Consider the following 22,269-nt stretch of genomic DNA (forward strand, 5'->3'; position numbering starts at 1 on the left):
TAATCTCTTCTACAGGAGCGCTTATGTTCTTGTACAGAGTGCTTTGTGGGACAAAAGGAGGTAGAAGAGAAATGCTCTCAGCACAAAGCCTGATGTTTTTTCTTTTTTAATCTTCTGCTCTTCAACTCATGGCTTTGAGTTTATTTTCTCAAAACAAACAAACAAAAAAGGCATTTTAAATGTTGTCAGTAATTCTGTATTTGCTTCTGGCCTTGGTAATGTGAAACATATTAGAAATTGAGAACAGCTCTTTAGCAAACTATTTTCAAGGAAGCAGCGAGGCAGTTCTGCACTTACATTCGACTGCCAGTAGCTGTCCTTCACAACATCTTCCTGCCTGTGGGCTTGGGAGTCATTCCTGGTGGAAGCGGGGGTTTTGGGGGCTCTGAGAGAAGGCTGACAGAGCCTCTTGGACCAGTGGCTGCAGGACATGGGTGCATAACCCTGCAGCCAGGTCACTACCGGGCCAACATAGCTGTGGCACTGCTAGTACCAGAGCTGCCACCCCTGACCACACCCTTTTAAGTGGCACGCCTGTGGGAGAAGCAATCCTGAGACACCCCAAATCTTCTTCACTGGGGCTGGCCCAGCCTGGAGCAGTGGTGTTCAACACCACCAGCTTTGGTGGAGCCAGTTTGTACATCTTTGCTCGTGCATTTGGACGGTTCTCAGGGAACTGGACCCTTTTTAGCTCTCCTAATGCCTTCCCTCTCCACCACCTGCTCACAGTTTGCAGTCCCTCCTGCTCTCCGGGTGTCTGTGCAGCCCAGCTCACGTTGGACCGCTGTTGGTGCAGCGGACCTGCCTGCAGATAGCTGGGAGGCTGGGGTGCCGTGCTGTCCGGCAGCCGTGTGCAGTGTGTGGGACTCCCCCTAGGTGGTGCGGCCGCCCAGCAGATCCCCTCAGCCCAGCACAGGGCGCAGGCTGGGGACCACTACGGACGCAGCTGTTTTCCCTGGCGTCCCAACAGAGCAGCAGGAGTTACCCTGAAGGTGCCCTTTGGGGCCTAGGTTACGAGCTGGGGATGCTTCACGTAGAGACACTTAGGGCCTAGATGTCCATGTGCATAGGTCGTGGAGCTGAGTGCTGACACAGTCAAACTCCTGCCAAACAGGGATGATTTTAGGAGTGAAAATGAGAGTTAGAATTTTCAGACATGAATGTTTAAATGCAAAAACCCAAACAAGTCTTGGTGCAGCTCCTGTGAGTGGCAGAGATTCACTGTGTGCCGGTTTGATTTTCTTCCAGTGATGTTTTTGCCCAAGAAGACAAAAGACAAAGAGGTTGAGTCAAAGAGCCAGTGTATTGAAGGAATCAGCAGGTTGATTTGCACAGCGAAACATCAGCAGAACATGCTGCGCGGTAAGTGCAGCGCTTGCATCCTGTCGGGCTCTGGGGCGAGGCTCAGCTGCTAGTGTTGTCCTCCAGGCAAAGGGCTGACCTCGTGTCCTGCCCCATGCCCTGGAGCTAACGGAATGGGGGTGTTCCTGGGGAATGGGCTTGGATGTGTCCAGCATGGGGGAATGCTTTAATAGGTCTGGGATGTGGGGAAAATCCTCCCTTGCCTAGGAACTCCTCTGAATCAGTGCCCTGGATGAGGACAGGGGCTGGGCCGGGCTCCATTCCCCTCCCTGTCATTCTCTGTTTCTCTTGCACATCTGGTGCAAGTGATGGTGGAGAGCAGTGAGAGTGTGGCTGCTCCTCTAGGCAGGACTCTGGCACAAAGGTACGCCACAGCAGGAGCCGTATATGCATCTTGCAGACAGACCTAAAGTGCCTGTCAGTGGAGCTGTGCATCCAGTATCAAAGATACCCCTGTAGCTATTCAGCTGATAATCCCCACCGCTGTTAACAGCAGAGGGATCTGCTTAGGTCACCTCCTTAATCCTGGCCCCGTCCCTGTGAGGCTGGTGAGTGTGAGGGGTGGTCCCAGAACGTGCGTCACCTCTTTAGGAGACGTGGATCTCCTGGTTAAGAATGCCAGTGAGGAGAGACTGATGTCCATCTCTTTAAGAGTGCATTTGCCCAAAAAAGAAAATGGAGTGTGTTTAGGAAATTTGAGAAATCAGATCAGGTGATGCTGAAATCAGCAGTCTGGGGAGCTCCAGTGTCAGTGAGCGATGCTGGAACAACAATCTGAGCTGTTCTCCCTAAACCTGGTCTGCTCTCGAGCCTTTCTCTCCCTTGTGTGCAGCTATTTACAGCGGTGGGGTGGCCGGCAGAGCAGCGCGTACCCTGAGCGCAGAATGTGGCCAGGCCTCCCTCTGCTGACTGCAGGGAGGTTTCTAGCAAAGCTGTTTCAGGTTGGCCACTTCCACTCGGTATTTTCTAACTCTCCTCTCTTTTCACCCTCCCCTGCAGTGCTGATCGACGGGGTGGAGTGGAACGATGTCAAGTTCTTTCAGCTGGCAGCACAGTGGTCCTCTCATGTCAAGCACTTTCCCATCTGCATATTTGGACACTCCAAACCTAACTTCTAGCCGTGCTCGGTGGAGGGACCTTCTGTCCGTCCCAGGGACTGCACACCAGGAGCCAGGAATTGCGTGCCAACTCTGACTCGTGTCGCTCTGCCCTCTCCTGCAGAATTAATTACAGATGTGCTTGGATTACTTTTGAATTACTTTTTTCTATTAACTCTTAAGTTTACTACAAGGGAAGGAAACCCCTTTAAACAAAGGCAAAAAAACCCAGTCTTAAATATAGATGTGCTGACAACATGAAGCCGTGGGGGAGTTGGCAGGAGCAGGCAACCTGCCCAAGAACACCTACCACTTACGAGCAGATAGCTGAATAACTGCACTGCTTATTAACCTGAGACCTCATTGGTGTGAGTGGGCTGGGGGAGCCGTGGATCAGCTCAAACGGATTTTGTGGAAGATCGTGTGCATTACGGTGCGTTTGGCCCCCTCCCTCTGTATTTCTAGGAAAAAAAAAGATGGCCAGTCTTTCTTCCTGCTGCCAAAGAACGAGAGATCAGCGAGTCTGGAGGGAGTTCAACTGTCTGGTTTGAAAAACAAACCACTTGCATAGCTAGGGAGGTCTGGAGAGGAGATCCTCTTCAGAGTGTGGAGTCTGCCATGGGGACGGGCAGGTGTTTGTGCTGAAGCGATGCCTGAAGAAGGTTGGGCAGGAACAGGAATTAGGAAAACACTAGGTGTAAGGAAACTCCAGTGTCCCAGGTCTGTGACAATGACCAAACCGAGCCAGTCACAATGTCCCCGCAGCTGGCTGCGCTGCTGAGGGACACCGCGTCAGTGGGGTCGCTGCTATTTACATACTCACACCGATTATTTACCTGTCAATAAAACCTCGTCCAGCCTCTAAAGGGAAAGGATTTTTTTTAACAGCTGCAGATTTTTTTTAATGCTTTCTAAAAAAAAAAAAAAAAAAACCACAAAAACAAAAAATAAGAGGAAAAAAATAAGTTGCCAAAAAAACAAACCCAGGAAGATGAGCCGTTGTCTGTGAAGTGATACATCACTGTAGTGGCTGGACTGGGAGCCGGCCAGGCGCTCTGCATGTCCAGCTGCCTTCCCGTCCATCTGTCAAACTGCACATGTGAGGTAGCGTGGGCTGCTTTATCTGCTGCCTTTGTCCTGCCCTGACCGCACTGTGCTCCCCAGAGCCTGCTGCCATCTCCCTCGTGCACCTCCCCAGGCTGGGTGCAGACTGCCTGGCCTCAGGGCCACTGCAGGAGTGCATTTTCGCCATGCCCTTGAACCCCCCAGGACCTCTCCTCATAGGGACTGAGAGACTGTAGCAAAAATGAGGGGTGCTGGGGGTAGGCAGCCTCCCACAGGCTGCTCTGTAGATGGACGTTGTCCTAACCTGCTTTCTGAGTATTCCTCCCCGCGGGCATTTCTCTGTGGATTGCATCCCTTCCCCAGCAGGATATGCTTTCGCCCTGGCACAGCATTGCCTGTGGGTTGAGGCTTTGCTAGGGGTTTCAGTCCCAAGGTGCAATGGAAGCTGTAGCTGGGACGTGAGAGAGGATGAAGCCAGCCAGGTTCTCTGTCTGCCGCGGGCAGCAAGACGCCCTGTGAGATGGAGGAGTGAGATTTTTGGTTGTCTCGCACTGTTGGCTTGGCTCCGGCTGCACTTGTGTTCACTTTGTACACCTCACTGCTGCCGGGGATGCTTGGGGTGCCAGGATAAGGGGACGCTCTTACAAAGAGACAGTGTGACAAGCTGCAGGTCTGGGTGGCTCCGGGCACTGCAGATGTGGCCTTTTGCTTTCCAGGTTTCCCGAGGTGTGCCTGGGAGGGACTGGGAGCAGGTGGCAGATGGGGTTTGGGGAGCAGAGTGTGCTTGCCGTGCGGAAGAACAGACATCTCTGGCATTTTAGGGTAAGGGACTGAAGTTTTTGATGGGGTCCTTTTGGGTCCCACCCTTGTGGGCAGGCCAGGCTCTGTGAGCATTTCCAGAAGGCACTTTCTGAGGGCAGTGATGCTTTTGAACCCTTTTTTTTTTTTTTTTTTTTCTTTTTCCTCTTTTCGGTCTGATCCCTTACCCTTGGATTTTTAAAGGCTTGGGGAACCTGCTTTCCCCTGCTTGGCAGATCCTGCTCTGCACAGGGACTGACCGGGTTCTTTTGGGCAGGGCAGTGGTGGTGTGCTCTGTTAGGCCTTCCCCTGCTGATGGGGAGCGAGGGGTTATTAGGCGAGAGCGTGGTCCCTGCTGGATCTAGTGCCTGTCGCAGCTTACAGCACGGGCTGCTTCACCGACTCTGATTTCATGAAAACCTTTCCCAGCACAAGTGCAACCTACTTGGCCAGGGACTGGGTATTCCCTTCAAACCACGCAGGGGAGGACATGGTCCCACACCTGGCGGCACGCTGCTGGGCAGAACATATTGTCTAGTTGCAATACTCTGTTTCTTCCCGCAGTCCCGCGGGCAGGTCTGCCTGCCGTCTGCTAGCTCTTGGCTGTGGCAGAAGCTCAGCTGTAGTTCAAATGTCGTCGTGTCCATCAGTTCATGTGTTTTTGGTTGACCTGAGCCGATGCTCTGGGACTGCATAGTGTTGCCTAGCAGCAGTAGCGTGGGAGATGGTGTATAAGCACATCACTTCTTTTTCTTTATTGAGGCTGTTGCATCAAAAAAAAAAAAAAGCTTTTTAAAGGAAATTAGTCAGTGTGTGATTTCTTCCTTGAGTCTCACGCTGGTGTGACAAGAGTGATTGGGCTGGCTTCCAGCGTCAGGAGCCGCACGCAGCCTGGGCAGCTCTTAGTGCCGGAGCATGTTATTGCTGCAGAGGTGGGGTGGACTGACCGACTGCAATAACTTTGTTTACTGGGGGGGGTGAGGGGGGAACCATCACTGTGCTCCTCTTTGTATTTCAACCTACTGTAAAGAAACAAACGGTAGCTAGGACAGGATTTCCAGAGTCCTGCCTATCAAATGTGTGTTGCCCTGCTTTACTCTGTGTGTGTGTGTGTACGTGTGAGAGAAACACTTCTGCTCGTTGCATTTCATGTTGGTTTGTGTTTTGTTCTAACTTTATACAAGCAAATTCACCGGGAAACTCTCTGTACGCCTGAGACCTGAGGGCTTGCGCCTCCATAGGGTTTCTCCCCTGTGGAAAGCTGCCATTGCTCTGAAATGCCTCTTCCATGCAAGGAAACATCCCGGCTTCTCAGCCTTGTCCTCCCGGAGTCCAGCAGTGGCAGGCTGGGCCTGCCCGCGGGCAGCTGTGTGCCCAGGGGGTGGCTGTGGTGTTTCCTGGCCTTGGAGGCAAGGGCTGGCATGCGAGTTTGGTGGTGCTGCTCCGGTCAGGGTGTTGTGCTTCTATTGTTTCTCTTGTATCGTGTGGGGCTACTTTGTGCAGCTGTTTCTGTCCCTGACTGGAGGAGAAACAGGTTTCTGTCTCTAAGGAAAATGAGTGTCAAAGCATGCATGTGGCTCAGACTATTTTGAGAAGGGGCTTTGCACCTGGTGACACGAACGAGTGACTGGTCTCGGGTCTCCCAGCCTCCCCAACAGTTTCCTGGGGGACCCTGCCACGAGCAAGCCCCGCTGGCCAGAGGGATCCCTGCCGCAGGGCCAGCGATGGGCCTGTGCCTGCAGAGCTGCGGCAGCCTGCTGGGGTTAGGTGGTTGCGTGCAGGTCGGTGAGTGCAGAAGGATGGCTTAGAGCAGAGACAGCACCGCTCTGCGTTCGGCTCTTGAGAGTTTTGGCGAGGAAGGTGCAACTTGAATGAAGAAACACAGCGGCGTTATCTCACCCGCCTGCCCCCGTTAGACGGGGCTTGCTTTGGAGCCGCGCGGTCTGACAGCGAAGGCAGGGGCTGGAGCGGGCAGCATCTGAGCTGATCTCTGGCCGGGAGGTGCTTTGAAGGCGGTGTCCCCTGGTCTCCCTGTCCCGTTGTGTCCCAGAGCTCACCCCTGCTCCTCACAGAGCTCGTATCTCCCGCTGCCCTGGCTGTGGCTTCTCAAAGCAGCCGGTTTCTTTTCCAGCTGCTCTTGGGTTAAGGGCCCCTGCTCAGAGGTGAGGTCTCAGGAACAGGCTCACTGCTGCGCTGGGCTGCGCAATGCTGACCTAGTTTAACGGCGCTGGTGAGCAGATGAAAGATGGAAGGGTTTTGTGGCGTCGTGTTGCACATTGAGTGCTTCCTGGTCCTCCGGGTTGAGTTTCCTGGAGACAAAGGCTGGACCTCGGCCCTGCCAGTGTTCAATCAGGGCTGGCTCTCCTGTGGTGCTGGCGACTTTGTGGACTGCTGTTTCAGCTCAGCGTTGCAGATTTCATCCAGTTCAATTGTTACCGGTTACATCTCAGCAGTAACCACAGAGTCCTTCTTAATTACACATGAGTTTGGGGAGAGCCACTGTCTCTTTGGCTGTGTTTTGCTGCTTTAATTAGCACGCGCTTGTGGCTTTATCCTGCAGAGAGGGCAGGGGTAGGTGGCTGGGAGGTTTCTGGGGCTGGAGGAGTTGTGCCTGTTTGCTTTCCATCATCAAACTCAGCCGAGAACCACACTGCCCCATGCTTAACCTGCGATTGCAGCAAAGGCCCCATCGTGTTTCTCACCAGCAGCGTGTGCTGGAGGGAGCCCTGCAGAGCCGGGGTGGAGGGCATTGCACCTGGTACCTCCAAGTTTAAGAAGAAAATCCTGGTGAGAGGCAGTGGAGGAGTGGCCTTCTCCTGCTGCTGGGTGTGCCGAGGGCTTGGGAAGGCTGGGATTAGGGCAGTCCTGTCGTGCAGCGGTAAAGGGCTGGGGGCCCTGGAGCCTTCTTGAAGCTAGGTTGGATGCAGTGCCTCTGTCCCCTTCGTTCGGGGATCTCAATCTTGGCGGATAGCTATGTGGTGGCATTTTAGTGTGACACTCCTTCTGGGCTTACCTGGCAGGGAGAAGGCCAGAAATGAGCCACAGCATCTCCTGGAGTTTTCCTGGAGCCTGTTCAGTGGGGTTCTCATGGGAGATGCTCCTGGCAGGGCCGGCTCCTGCACGGTTGCTTGGCTGTTTTGGGACAGACTGGGGGAGAAGGGGACAGGCCAACTTGGAAAGCAGCAGGTCGCTGGTTTCCTTAAGGAAGAGCACCATTATGGGGCCACATCCAGTCAGCTGCTGCTTTGCGCCTTGGCCGGAGGGTTGCCAGAGCATTGCCTCCCTGGTTGTGTACATGTCATGGCCGCGGGGAAGCGCCTTGCGAGCATGGGTACCGGGGCTGCGTGCCGCCAGCCTTGTCCGGACCGTGGCGTACGAGGGGACGTTACCACTTTGTAGATTCCTCAGTTGTCCATCTGTTTCATTGTTGTATTGTTTGGGTTCTAGGTTTTTTTTTTTATGAAGACATTAAATGTAAATAGCCTTTTTTTTTTGGAACAAACTGCAACGTGCTCGACCTCGTCAACTATTTTATGGTACTAATGCAACACTAATAAAACTGGACATGAAAGCACACACCCGTCCCTTGAGTCGTCTCTCAGCAGGGGCTGCTCTGGCATGACTGGGGCAGTTGTCTGCAGTAGGAAACAGCAGCACGGCTTTCTGGCGTGGGGGGATCTCTTGCGTTATTTATCCAGCTGCCCGGCAGCACTTCCAGGGCAGAGCTGGCGGATCGGCACGTCCTCCCCGGCACCGAGCCCTCCTGCGGTTTTTGCAGCCCTGCTGCCCTCTCCGCTGCCCCTGATGCCTCCTCTCCCAGAGGGACCTGCTCACCTCCTGCAGCTTTCCTGGATCTGACAGCCCTCTCTAGCACCCAGTCTTCATCCCCTCGCAGCAAGAAGGGACCAGGCTGGTGCCCATTTCTGGTCTGGGGGCTGCGTTGGATGGATACAGGGATGTTAGGGTACCGAGAGGGGGGTCTCAGTGGGGGAAGACTTGAGGCTGCGGTAGCGTGAAGCTGTGTGCGCTCCTGGGAGAGTGGTGGGAGAGGGACCGGGATGTGTGGGGTGGCAAGCACCAGGGCTTGGTGCTGGGGAGTGGGAAGGTGGAGGGAAGAAGGAAAGGGAAGAGCTAAGCAGGTGTTTTGAGGCAGAAAGGTGAAGAAATTTGGGGAAATGGGCCCATGGCCACGGTACCCAGGATACAGCACGCTGGAGGCAGCAGGGGGAATGCCAAGCCGGAGCACCCTGCATCCCTGTGCTCCCCTTGGCCGAGGGTGGGTGCCTGCTGATGGAGCAAGAGCTAGTGGTGAAGGGAGCTCCTCGCAGCGGGCCAGGCTGCTCTCAAAGCACGCAGATCCTGATGGATGTCCCAGCTCCTCCGCATGGCCTGGCCAGGCTTGGAGGCATGTTTATGGCCTGAGCCCTTTGCTGGAGGAGGGGATGCAAGTCCCACCCAGGTGGCATTGAGTGGGGCCTGGGTAACTCCAGGCAGGAGGAAGGTACGTAGCTTGGGAGGGGGCAAATTCGGGACTCTTGAGTGCAGAGACAGCACCAACAGCCACGGAGAGGGCCTGGCTGCTGGCGAGATGGGGGAGCACCATGGGGCAGCTAGGGGAGACAAGTGGGTGAAGGCTGTGTTTTGGCTATGTATTTTTTGCATAGGTTCAGCTGTAAGCCTGCACTGAGGGCCCTGCTGCATGGAAGAGGCTCAGCCTGAGGTTTGTCTTTTAGAGCCCACAGAGGAGCTCACCTCGGCACGGGAAGGAGGGTGCAAGCGGAGGGGACCGGGGTGGTGGGAAGGCTCAGGTGCTGGCAGGGGGAGCGGAGGACCAGCCCCACATCACCGGAGAGCATGTGTGAGCTCTCCACGCCAAGCCAAAAGCCCTGGTGGGGCCATGGGCACACTCCCCTGTCTTCTGGAAGGGAGGAGAAGGGAATTAGAGCTGGGTGGAGCAAGGATGGTTCAGGGCTGGGGTGTGCCAGGTCGCATGCAATGGGCCTCAAGAGCCTGCCTCGCCCACGCGTGCTGGGACAAACCGATTTCTGCCAGGCAGCCTCGGACTGGGCTCTCAAAGCGCCGGCGTCTTCCTTTTGCAGGCCTTGGCCTTTCTCAGCGGAGGTGCACCCTCGCTGCCGTGTGAGAGGTGTCAAATGCAAGTGATGCCCTGGCAGGATGCACCAAACGCCTTCTGGAAGGGACTGGGTTTGCCCCGGTGGGAGTCGGTGGCACCCGTGGGAGTGGGGTTTGGTGGTGGGAGATGGGCTGTTGCAAGAGCCCGCTCCTTCCCAAGCTGCGCCTCCCCTCCCTCCCGTTGCACAACGCCCCGGTGGCGACCACAGCTATTGCTTAACCTGGAAGAGGAACAGCAGGGAAGTTCCGACATGTTTTTGTTGCTATCGTTTAAAATGCAATTTAGTATCTGGAAAGAGCAGTCAACGCCACGTGACCGTCCGCTTCCTCATGTGCGACTACCGAGTGCCCCATGATGTGATTTGTAAATATTTATTCTGGATAATTTTTCTGTGCCCTACTGAATTATTTTCTGCTCTGCAGATCAGTTGCAGAAGCAGCCTGGGGAGAGCCAGCCCTCGCATCCTGCGGTGTCCCCGACGGCTGTGCCGGCACGCGCTCCCCGGCCGGCTCGGAAAGGAGGAAATACCGCGGTGGTGCCTCCCGGCACATTGAACTTTTTTGGCTGACCGGTTTTCACCCCCAGAAGTGCTTTCCTTGCTCAGCCGTGCTCCTTGCACGCATTGGAAACATGAAAGCAGAGCCCTGTGCCCTACTGGGATCCAAAGACTTGTCAGAGATTTGGTGTTTCTTTTCCCTAACATGCAAAGCGAATTTTAACAAAAGCCCTGTTCTTTTTCAAATAGATGTATTTTGGCAGATGTCAAGGTTTTGGGCGGTCTTGTGTAGCTGTTTCAGGACTTCATGAGAACCAGGGTTGAGAGCGCAGGCAGTGGCTGTGCCCAGCCCTGGTAAAGGGTATGACTGTTTGCGCCGTTAACCACTTACTCCAGCGAAGAGTTTCACGACAGATACTTTTTGGCCATCGTGACCTGGCTGACTGTGAGGAGGGGTCCTGGGCTGACGCCTGGCTCAGGCAACACCAGGTGATTCTCCAGCTCTGCGCTGGAGCCGAGCAGCGAGCGTAGTCGTCCTGCCGTGCCCGAGAGGCCAGCAGCGCCCCGGGTCCGCCTGTGCTGACCATCATGAGGTGTAGCTCTTCATTGGGGTTCACCCATCCAGCCTTGGTCACACACATGGAGAAGTCCTTGGGGGGATGGCCCGTCACCTGCTCTGCTGTGCTTTGTCAGCCCTTGCTGGAAGACGTGCAGTAAAGGTGTTACAGACCAAACAATGAGGGTTTCTTGGGGTGTTTTTTGGCGTCATCCTGTCAGTTCCTGTAGGAGAGGAAATGGCGGTGGCAATGTGCAAGTTCTGCAGAGCAATCTGGTGCCGGCAACTGTTCAACAACCGCATAACCGCTGCAGGGCTGCTGAGGAGACGCCTGGAGAGGAGCCATGCACGGATGAAGAAGGGATGTACCTGCTCCGTGCAGCCCCGGTTGTGCTCAGGACCGGTGACATCCCCAGGTCAGTGGGCAAGGGAAAGCTAAAGCTGTCATCTACGTTTCACCTCTCAGGCTGACAGCCGAGGAGGGGGGGAAGCCCCAGCATGGCAGCGGGCGACACGAGCGTGGAGGGGACAGGCCAGGCAGCCTCTTGCCATCGCGGGGATCTGAGGGAGACGGTGTGGGATGTGTGAGCAGGAGGTGTGCGTAGGACACGGGACTCCCCTATGTGTGTAGGGCTGGAGGGGTGTACACGGGGAGCAGGCAGCATATGGATGTAGGTACAGGCGTGAGGGGGTGTCTCGCATGGCGCGAGCAGGCTGCGGGTGTGCGCAAGCAGGGCTGTGTCCGTGGAGTGGCCTGTTGTTCCTGCCCAGGGTGGGGATGGCCTGTGGCGGTGTGCGTGAGGAAGACTCTGTGTGTGAGCACAGGCAGCATGAAGGCTGTCCACAAGTACAGACGGTGTCCATATGTGGAAGCTGTGTGTGAATACAGGCGGCGTGTGTGTGAGAAGGGCTGTGAGAAGAGGCAGGTGTGTGTGTGTGTACGTGTATGAGGAGGGCTGTGTGTGAGTACAGGGGGGTGTGTGCGGAGGGCTGTAACTATACCCAGCGTGTGTCTGTGTGAGGAGGGCTGAGTACAGGCAGTTGTGTGTGTGTGTGTGTAGGGCTGTGCGTACAGGTGGGGTGCTATGAGGAAGGCTGTGTGCATGTACAGGCAGATGTGTGAGGAGAGCTGTGTGTACAGGCAGATGTGTGTGAGCACAGGTGGTGTTTGAGCATGTGTGTGTGGGGCTGTACATGAGGACAGGCCGTGTGTGTGTGTGTGTGTGTGTGAGGAGGGCTGTCCTCGCCAGGACAGGCGGGGTGTGTGCGGAGGGCTGAGCCTGTGTGGCGACGGGCGAGCTGTGCGAGGAGGGCTGTGTGAGGACAGGCGGGGGGGGTGTGGGGTGTGTGGTGTGTGAGGAGAGGCGAGGCGAGGCGCTGCCCGCCGGCAGGCCCGCTCCCCTCCCGCCGGGCGCAGGCCGCGGAGCGCCGCCCTCACACGCCGCGGGCTGGGCGGCGGGGCCGGCTCCTTCCCCTCCCTCCCGCCGCCGCCGCCGCCGCCGCCGGGCCCCTCTCCGCCCGGGCCCGCCGCCCGCCCGCCCCGCCCTCCGCCTCCCTCTCTCCCTCCCTCCCTGTCGGCCGGGCGGCAGCCGGCGCGGCCCCTTTAATTCCCCCGCTCCCCTCCCCCGCCCGGCCGCTCCAGCCTCCATTTTCCAGCGGATCCGGCACCTGGAGGCGGCGGCGGCGGCGGGAGCGCCCCGCACCCGGCCCCGTCCCGGGCATGGCCGCCAACATGTACCGGGTCGGAGGTAAGCGTCCCCGGGGCCCTGGCCCCGGCACGGCCCCGCCGCGCCTCCCTCACCTCACTCCCTCCCGCGTGCGAGCGGCGCCTCGGGGGCCCGGCGGGCCGCGGCGGCGGGGCAGGCCCGGGGCGGGGCGGCGGCCCAGCGGGGCGGCGGGAGGCCGGGGAGGCTGGGAGGGGGGGGCCCGGGGTTCAGACAGCGCCTGGGGCGGGCTGGGGGCCGGGGGGCAGCCCGGGAGGGAGGCTGGCGGGGCGCGGGGCCTGTAGGGCGAGGAGCGGGGCGAGCCGGGGTGGTGTGCTGGGGTTATGTGAGCCGGGGATGTGGGGCGCAGCGGGGAAGGCTTGGGGTGAGGGGTAAGGGGTGGGGGAACGGCCTTACGGGGCCGTGCGGGGCTCGAGGGTGCAGGGAGATGGGGCATGTGAGGTGCGGGGGGCTTGGGCAGAGGGGGGGCAGAGGGCAGATCCGGGGCTCTGGGGCACGGGCAGGGTGAGGTGGGTTAGCGGGGCTGGGGCAACGCAGGAAGGGGAGAGCGGAGGGGCCGTGGGGCAGCGGCGTCGGGACGGGCCCCGGGATGGGGCCTGGGGTGGAGTGGCTGCTTGGATGGGGGTCATGCGAGGTTGTAGGGGTGGGGACCAAGGAGGAGTTGCTGAGATAAGGAGCACAAAGATGGGCAGAGGCTGCTGGTAGACCTGGGGACTGGCGTGAGGCACGTCCTGCAGATCTTGGCCTCCCCTTCCACTCTTGCTGTTCTGTTGTATGCTTTCCCATTAGTCTTCTATTCAGGGTTGCGCTCCTGTCTGATTGTCCTTTGTTTTGACTCACGTGAAGAGAAAGGAGAGGCAACAGGGTTTGGGACTGCATTTTATGGAATTTAAACTGAGGGTGGTCTGGCATGAATTTGTGCTCGGCCATTTTCCTTCATAAAAGCTGTTCTGTGGAGCTTCCTTCTCCCCAGGACTATAGTATGTGCGGGAAGATGTTTTTGTGGGGTTCCCTCCTTTTCAAAATGCCCTGTTTCTTGTGGAGTTCTGTAAAACTGGAGTAAAGTAAACAAGGGAAAAAATATAGCGAAGGTGGCCAAGCCATCCTGTCTGGCTGCTCTCCATCAACAACTACTTTCTGTTCTTTCCGCTTTTCTGGCCTACCCTTACTTTGTGCTCTGAAAAATGTCACTTCTTTTGTCACGTTTGTGCTTTTTCTTTTTTTTTTTTTTTTTTTTTTTTTTTTTTTTTGGTTGCACTTGGTTTCATAGAGGGATAAAGTGTGCCTCTTGGCTGTCCCGGCTTTGTTTCTTGGGTTGCTACATGCTGATAGTGTGTGTGTAGCATATGTCGGTTTGGAGATGCTGAGAGTAGAAACACGAAGGGAAAGATGAGTTGTGGAAATTTACAGCTCGGTTCCTGGTGTGACTTGCAAAGGGAATTGTTTCCTGGAAATTATTGTTTGGCGTTTAATGTTATAGGTGCCAGTCTTGTATAGAATGTCGTCTCTAGTATTTTGTATGGCAAAATCTGTACTGTGCACCCCATGGGTGGTGGGAACGGACCTCCGGAGATCTCTAGGCCAACCTGCTAGAAGCTGTCCCGTTAGAGCAGGGTGCTCGGGGCTGTGTCCAGCCCCGTTCTGAGTATCTCTAAGGATGGCAATGCCAGCCTTACGTTGGGCCCTGTCCAGTGGTTGACCATGCTTATGGCAAATATTTGTTTCTGTGTGCCTGGTTGGATTTTCTCATGTTCCAGCTGGTGTCCCTTGTCCCTCGTCCTATCCCTGCGCATCTCTGAGAAGAGCCTGGCCCCTTCTGCTCTACACCTCCCACTCAGTAGTTGTAGACAGCAGTAACATTTCCCCTGAGCCTTCTCCTTCCCGGGCTGACCTAACCTGCCTCTCTCCACCTTTCTTTGCACGTCCCATGCTCCAGCACTGACCACCTCGGTGGCCTCTGCTGGACTCCTTCCTGTATGTCACTTGTGCTGAGGAGCCCAAGTTGGACCCAGCTCTCCAAATGGTCTTACGAGTGCTTAGCAGAGGGGCAGGATCCGTCCCCTCGCCCTGCTGGCTGCACCCCTGCTAACACAGCAATGCTGGCCGCCCTTGCTGCAAGGGTGTGCTGCTGGCTCCTGGGCAATTTGTTGTTTTACCAGGTGCCTTCCTACAGAGATGCTATGCTGACAGCCTGTACCACTGCAGGGAGTTATCCCACCCTACTCGCTCAGGCCATAGTCGAACTTCCTGAGGTTTTCGTCAACCCATTTTCCAGCTTGTTGAAGTCTCTCTGAATAGCAGCCCTGTCCTCCAGCATGTGGTATGCTTTTCCCAAGTCCCCAAACTTTTAGAGGGTGTACTCTAGTCCCTATCCAGGTCATTAAAAAACTTCTAAGCAGGGTTGGCCCCAGTGTTGATCCTCGAGGGATGCCATTAGTAATGGGCAGCCAGGTGAAGGTTGTAACTGCTGATCACAATCCTTTTGAGCCTGGCATTCCAGACAGTTTTCCTCCCACCTTTATTGTCCAGTTACCCAGGCCACACTTCAGCACTTTGGTTCGAAGGATGCCGTGGGAGACTTAGCATGGCCTTTGTCACGAAGTCAAGGTGTCCAACACCCTCTGCTCTCCCCTCAGCCACAGAGCCAGTCTTTTCATCCCAGAAGGGGAGGCAGGTTAGTCAGGCATGATTTGCCTTTGGTATATCCATTTTGGCTGGTCTCAGTCACCTTCTTGTCCTTCCTGTACTTGGAAAAGGTGTCCAGGATTTGCTCTGTAACCTTTCTGGGCAGAGGGCAAGGCAGCTGGCTGATAGCCAAGGTTACAGTGCTCCGTTATTGTACATATGGATGAAGTCTTGATTTGACGTATTACCAAGATCAACATATGGATGGATGCAGCTGTTTCTGTATGAGCGCTCTGTTCAGCCTGAGCCGGAGGAGTTTGTATTATTGAATTGTTTCTGACCTCTGGTGCTGGTATCTCCCACTAATGGTTTTGTGCACTGAAGTTGTGTGTGAACTCCAGGGCAGGATTAAATCCTGAATGGAATTTGTGCATAGTCATTTCATGCACTTCCCACTGGAAGACAAACATCCAGCGGATAATCTGTTATTATTCTTGTGGCTACTGAGTTGCGTTGCATGAACTCCAGACCTAACAACTGCCAAAAGCAGCTTGCTCGCTATAGATCAATAATACTCCTAGAAGTATACGTTGACTCAGAAAGGTTGGTTATCACTTTTGGCCTAATCGTGAAACACCACGAATTTTTCTTTTCAGAAACCAGTAGGTGGATTGCTCTTCTCTGATAAAGACTGATTTTAAACACATAGTTGACAGCTCTTCCAGGGGACATAAAGTGTCTTGCTCTCTTTTAATGTTGACGTGCAGTAGTTCCTGGATAGAGGAGCTGAGGAGCCTGCACTATGGGGGCCGAAGGTGGCATGCAGATCTTCTCCTCGGTGTTGCGTAGCAGAGTGAGCATGCTGGGGGGGGGTTAGGAGCTGCCACTTGAATGGTTGTAAGACTGTGTGGGTAAGTTGACTGGTGGCATTGAGTTCCTTCGAGAAAGCAGCTGGTTCCCCTGGTTCCTGCCAACTGTCTACTGGTACATTTCTGATGGGGAGGGAGTTGGCTTCCAATACAGATGGGACTCTCATAAGCTAGCATGGTTCGCGGGGGATGTGAAACTTTTTAAATGCGTAGGGAAGATGCCAGGGTATGAAATTCCAAAATGAAGTATGGGATCTTACTCGTTGTCCAGAAGGAAATCCTGGAATCGCCTGCCTCCAGTGTAGCAGAAGTGAAGATTTTCTTAACAGCTTCTGTAGAGCCATGAAATAAATGGCAGCATGATGAGAGTGGGCTGCTTTTGCTTGGAAGGAGTCATGCTGGGCTGGCCTGCCGCTTCATGGAGTGGACTGGCAGTCTGCACGATCACAAACCGTATGGGAATGTTGGATAAACACCAGATCTGAGAAGCTTGGGACCTCTGAGCTGGAATCTGGGGCCTCTAATGAAAAAATGCATGTGGGAGAGAGATGTTCATTGTTCTAGCTAGTGCCAGGCTCCGCTTTCAGGAGAGTGCTGTGTCAGCTGCCTGGAAGAGAACAGGTCATCTCGGTATCAAGAGACTTTCCAACAGCTATTCTATTCTGTCTCCACCTTCTCCGGGAGATTTTAACTGTAGTACGACAAGTATTTCTTTAGTGACGGTAATTGATTGAGCCCCACTGCAGGTTTATGCCCCACTGCAGGTTTATGCCCCTATGGCATTCCCTTGATGCAGTGAAACAATGATTTTTTGCGTTTCCATCTTGCACTGATTTGAGGAACTTAAATTTTTCCACCTTCCCTCCTCCTCACCCTTTGTTTTTTCCTGGATTATTTTTAATCTGCATCAGCTACCCAATCTGGTTCACTGTGGGACTGTGTGAACAGCTGAATGGGCTCAGTGGGAGGGCTGGGAACAAGGGGATGGGGAAAGAAAGGAGAGGAAGAACTACTGAAGCCAACACTTTCGCTGAGACAAACGTCAGTTTATGCTTTTAGATGAAAAGCTTTTTATATGTTCTTGACTTTTAAGAGTTACCCTCTTGTTTGGGAGCGTACTAGGCTACAAAATTATCACTGCTTTTGAGTCTGTGGTACATTTAAGGTGTGTTTAAATGGTATTGGAAGATATGATTGCAGGTCAGTCAAGCACATATGTGCTAGCCGTATCTAGCATGATTAAAGTAAGTGAAATTATGACCCCACAGTGCCTGGTATGGGCACCTAAGATTCCCAGCAGCTTTATTCCAGTCTGCTGGAGACTGAAGCTCCACAACTGACTTGGTGGTGTTATTCTCGCTCGCTAGATTAGACCTGGTATTGGTGTGCCTGTCTGTGCTGCAGTCATAGTTCTCGTTTCAGCGTAGCTGTCCCCAAAGTTTTTGAGAATGGCAGCATGACATCATCTCTCTGTTATTATAGGGTGTTATGGGGTGTTATTATAGGGTGTTATTAATGCGTGGCTGGGGACCGTGGTTTGACCTGCCCCCCATCCCGTTACATACTCCCATTTGGCATCCAGACTCTCCTGGAGGCGTACGACTCTTGACATCCATACTGCTGCCGGAGAGCTGAGAGAGGATGGGTGCATTGGTGCTCTGGACATCACAGTGATGTCAATAATAATTTTCCGTGCTTTTCCTGGTAAAGAACTGAGGTACAGAGGTGTTAAGGAAGCTTGCATAGAAGCATGTTGTTGAGTCCAGATCTGGAGCATGTAATTCGGATGATTTAACTGCAGGGGCATGTGTAAACCCTCTCCTGTCCCCTTGCTTTGTTATCAGTGTGTACGTATTTTGGGTTGCAGGAGGGGTTACTGTGGGATATTTTTGTTTTGGTTGTGTTTGTTGCTTTTTTTGGTGGTTTTGGTTTTTTTTTTTCTTTATTAACTTTCAGCTGAAGTGGAGTATTTGAAGGTAACCTGAGCTGAGAGTGGGTTTAGTGGAGAGAGGTATTAAATAACCAGTAAAGATAATAAAAATGAGTTTATTCTTGCAACTTACTAATAGGTTTCTGCGGTCATTGGCCCTAATAAATATAGGACGGCTTCTAGCTTATCACCTTTCAGCAACAGCCAGGCAGTGGGTTTCTTCATCCTTTCATTGTTTCTAGTTACACAAGTTTATCTTCTTGTGTTTTACAGTCTTCCTTTCCTTCCCCTTCTCCCCCATATCGGACTGCTTCAGCGTTCATTAGCCTTTAATTGGGAAACGTTGCATGGTGGGGAGTGTGTTGTCAGCCTGCTTAGGTGTTGTTTGGGGGCTAGGCCTGTAACAGTTGTGTCAATACACGCTCTGTGGATTTGTAATAGCTGTAAAGCTGTTTGCAGCTGCCAAAATGGAGCGAAAGCGCTAAGCTTGCTGCTGCCAAAGGGGGGAAATCTGGCTTCCCCCCGCCTTGTCCCCAGCAGAGTGGTGCTCACCTACTGCCTCTTTTCGTTTTCCTTGGCCGCCTCTTTGGCCAGGTTGGTGTCGCTGGCCCGTTAGAAAGTCAGCACAGTGACGGAGACGGTTTTGTGCTGGGTTAGTGAGTTTAAGCGGTTCCCGGGCTGGTGCGTGGGAGGCTGTGCCGGGGCGGCCTGCCGGGAGGGCTGGGGCCGGGGGACACACACCGCCTGCCTGCGGCGGGGGCTGGCAGCGGTTTGGTGGGCAGCCGAGCAGCACCTTGGCACTGCCCACACGCTGTTTTACTCCTTGCAGGCCCTCGGAACCCATCGGTCTTGTTTGTGTGTTTTGCCTTTCAGGGATGGTGAATAAAAGACCTCAATAAGAAACTGTGGAAAAGGGACTTTTAAACTCTTTAAGCATCCCCTTTTGTTTAACTAGTGAGCTTTTGGGTGAGTGTAAGATTTTCCTTTCACTTGCATCTAGTTGTTTTTCAAGCAACTTTTGATGTTTAAACATCCTAACTTTAAATAAATAAAGAATACTTAGTCTCTCCCCAGTAGGACGAGAAGAGGATAAGATGGTTGCTGTTACTGTTTTTACTTTGATTTATGAACTACTCGTAAGCAGTTTGGGGTTGCTTGAAAGCATGGGTATGAACTGTTCGAGGTCGCCTCCTCTTAGTTCTGCACATCTTCTGGCAACAAGTAATCTGTTAAGTCAGTGTTACTTCTGCACCAAGTAAGGAGTTTTTACACTGTATCTTATTGCTTTGCAAGATCATGGGTTTTTTTTCAATCCCCAAACAGGTAACTGACCAAGCCGTTCAGCTGATTTGTCTGAGTTTCCCCGTGAGGTTTAGATAACTGGAACTGTCGGGAAAGGTGCTCTTGTAAGATATTACAGTTCTAGGTCTTTAGTATCTCGGAGCTCACTGCCGTAGATCTAATGTACAAAGAGGCCCTGCTTCAAAGTTTTTTTTTAAAGTCTTGTATGATTCCTCCTCTTCTCTTTACTTGTAAAACCAAATTTGGTCTGTTGGACTGTCTGTTGTTAACAAAAACTAATGAGTTTCTGCTGTAATTATTTAATGCGTAGGAAAGCATTTCAGTACGGAAAGACATCAGGAGTTTTTCACATTAAAAAAGACACAATCTTCTTTTAAAAGGAACTTTGTTATGCCACAGTTCAAAGGGGGTTGAACCCTGGTGCTTAGACGAATAATTTAATTTATTCTCCATTGCAGATGGCAAGTTTCTCATGTCCAGTAGGGTATGGGATACAGCTGTTTCTGGAGGTTAATACATTGCGAGGTCCTCAGAGTTGGTGCTGGATATTAACACATAACAAAATTTAAGCCTTAAATATATCTGGCAACCTTTTAACGTTCATATATTTAACAAATTTTCTTCAAATATACAGTAAAGCCCGAGATGAATTAAAGGAAGAAAGTGTTCTTTTTGGAAGCTTCAGGAAACACCTTGTCTTTTCCCCCGTGCTGCTCTTGCACTTCTTGCGCACCAGTCTTTTTTGGAAGATTCTTAGTGGATTAAACACTATTTGATGCCTCAAGACTCATGGAAACCATTCTTATCTCAGCAAAGAGCTCAGCCCGTAAAGACAATAGCCTGCATACTTCTGATTTACTTGCTTGCTTTGCAAAAAACCCTTGAAATTTCAGCCTGACCTTGGTGAAAAATGTTTGTGTTTACTTATAAGCTCTGATGGTTGGATGAGACCTAGGCCTGGCTGAACAGAGGAGTCCCCTCAAGCAAAGCTCCTGATCTGTATCTTGGGTGATCACTTTACTGTCAGTGTGGGGACTTGTCCTTTATGTACATCTCCACTGCCCGTGGGGTGTGAGCGTGAGTAGTGTGTCTTGTGAGAAACGTGAAGACTTCCTCAATTTGTTATCCCCTTAAGCTGTAAAGGAAGGCTTAAGTCTTGAAGAATGAGGTTTTCTTCATGGTCTCGTGCAGAATTAAACATCTGGTTTTGGTATATCACTCCTAACTAAACCTCAGTTTGTGCTTGTTGAAGTAAGTGAGGAGGCAGATAAATCACCTTCAGAGGAAGGACCTGTGAAGTACTGGTGAAGCTTTCAGGCTGTGTAGCTGAGCCCAGAAGGAACCATGCACACATTCTCCTTTTCCAGCTCTTTGGCTGGATCATCTTTAGGAAGGAGGAGTGTTCCTGAGATAATTTTTACTTGACATTGATCAACGAAGTAAAGCGAAGAAGTTAGCTGGCAGCTTTAAAGTGAGTTTGCAAGCGAAAGAAAAAATTTAGGCTTCTCCAGTCTTTTACACGTGTGTTACTTGCAAGCTGTTTAGTCTTCGTGGCGCCTGAGATTTCACAGCTCTGGTTCTGTGCATTGCCAGATCACCAGTCGTGAACTGTGTCAGATGTGGCCCATGGTAGTGTTTCTGTTAAAGTGCATGTGACGTGCTCTGGTTAATTCAGGGACTTTATGCTTTTATGCAAGATGTAGGAGGACAGACAATACTTGATCCAGCATAAAGTTAGTGTGGTGTGAGCAGATGATTCCTGATTTAGTACAGAGCTTGTCCTTACAGAGTTAAGTTGTCAACATCCGAGCAAATTTGAACCAGCCAAGTGAGACAGTTTCTGTGGATATTTCTTTTGGTAGCGGTGTCAATTTAAGCAGTGCCTGCTCGCAGACACTTGTTACTGTACTCGCGTTGCTTCCTTAGCTGGGCTTACACAGCTCGGTGTGGCTGTGCAGCGAAGCAGATCAGGGAATTGGTTTGGATGGGAGACAGTTTTTTGACCCGGGTGAGTTCCTAATCAGGTTTACCACGTGTGTGCCTGCCTCCTCCCATCCAAGGAGAAGCTGTCACAACTTGAGGGGGTGGTATGAGAGGGCGGGGGATGAATCAGCTTCACTGGCACTCTTGTTTGAAGAAACATCTGCAAAACTGTGGCAGGAGTTTATACTTCATCCATGTTTTACAATGTGAAGCCATGATGTTTTTGATCTAGCACTGAAACCCCTACTCCTGGACTTAATATACTGTCATACCGTGGCCTAAGCAGTTAATTCATGTTGACTGAAGTCAAACATTGCTCTTAAACAGACAAACAAACCCAAACAAAAAACCACAACTTTTTTGTTGTTGTTGTTTTGTTTGTTTCTTGAGAGTGATACCAAACTTGGTGTCTGAGTGCTTCAGAGGTTCTTGTTTTGCAACTCTTGAGATACTTGCAGGGAACATGAAGCTGATTTCTTGTCATCTTGGTTTTTTTTTTTAAGCCTGGACTATTTCCATGAGCTGGTTCATGGTATTGCCCCACAAAGAGTTGTACTGGTGCAGCTGAAATTACATAGGCTCACAACTTTGCTACTGCAGAAAATGTTTGTATGGCTACATCCTTGGGAACTGAAGCGTAAGAAGAGGTAATACAGAACAGGCTTTGTGTCCAGAGGACTTCGAATCATCCTTAGATATCTCATGTAAAGCAGAGAATAAAAAAGTGGTTCTCCAGGAATATTTAGTGTATGCTTGTCCTGCAGGATGCTGGAGGGAGTTGACTTAGTGAACCTAAAGGGTCAGTGCCACATGCAAATGTGCCTCAGTTATAGCTGGGATATTGGGAGTGGATTAATTGAAATAGCTTTCCTTGTACTGCCATATAATTGATTTCTAGCAGCAGAATTGCTTCTTTATCCTCAGGGTAGTACTTCGGAAGCCTCATTTTATTTCCAGGATTCTCACAAATTCTCTTTTGAAGTCTTGTTTGTACACAGTCTCCTTACCTTACATTTAAGCTGGCATCCCTGGTAGCAGTTACTTCAGCATGGCATAGTTCTTATCTAAGAAGAGTGACCCATGAAGTACAGCTCACACCCATAACCTCTTTTTCACAAGTACCAGCAGATTGCTGTCCTTTGGTTTTTTCCACAGGTGGTCTGCAACTGAAAACAGCCAACAGTGCTGTGAGGAACAGAAATAAGGACGTTGACTTTATCTAAGATTCGTGTTCGTTCTTCCGTGAGGTGGTTCTTCCCCTTCTGCTCCCACTCCTTTGTAATTTTGCACTTTTACTGGGAAAGGTATTGTGTGTATAAATTCTGTGC

General features: G+C 52.3%; 2 protein-coding genes across 5 annotated transcripts in view; both read left to right on the plus strand.

The window, feature by feature from the left end:
* The window catches only part of PACS2 (phosphofurin acidic cluster sorting protein 2), an 81,046-nt gene extending 76,591 nt beyond the window's left edge, over nucleotides 1–4,455 (plus strand). For all 3 annotated transcript variants that reach the window (XM_050901194.1, XM_050901195.1, XM_050901196.1), the window contains exons 23-24: nucleotides 1,249–1,362; nucleotides 2,362–4,455. In XM_050901194.1, coding sequence (XP_050757151.1) covers nucleotides 1,249–1,362; nucleotides 2,362–2,480 — 233 coding nt within the window. In that variant the 3' untranslated portion in view covers nucleotides 2,481–4,455. The remainder of the gene's footprint in view (nucleotides 1–1,248; nucleotides 1,363–2,361) is intronic.
* Nucleotides 4,456–12,212: 7,757 nt separating this feature from the next.
* The window catches only part of MTA1 (metastasis associated 1), an 85,603-nt gene continuing 75,546 nt past the window's right edge, over nucleotides 12,213–22,269 (plus strand). For both annotated transcript variants that reach the window (XM_050900878.1, XM_050900879.1), the window contains exon 1: nucleotides 12,213–12,256. In XM_050900878.1, coding sequence (XP_050756835.1) covers nucleotides 12,229–12,256 — 28 coding nt within the window. In that variant the 5' untranslated portion in view covers nucleotides 12,213–12,228. The remainder of the gene's footprint in view (nucleotides 12,257–22,269) is intronic.

This window comes from Gymnogyps californianus, chromosome 8 (genome assembly GCF_018139145.2).
Source record: "Gymnogyps californianus isolate 813 chromosome 8, ASM1813914v2, whole genome shotgun sequence".
Lineage (NCBI taxonomy): Eukaryota > Metazoa > Chordata > Aves > Accipitriformes > Cathartidae > Gymnogyps > Gymnogyps californianus.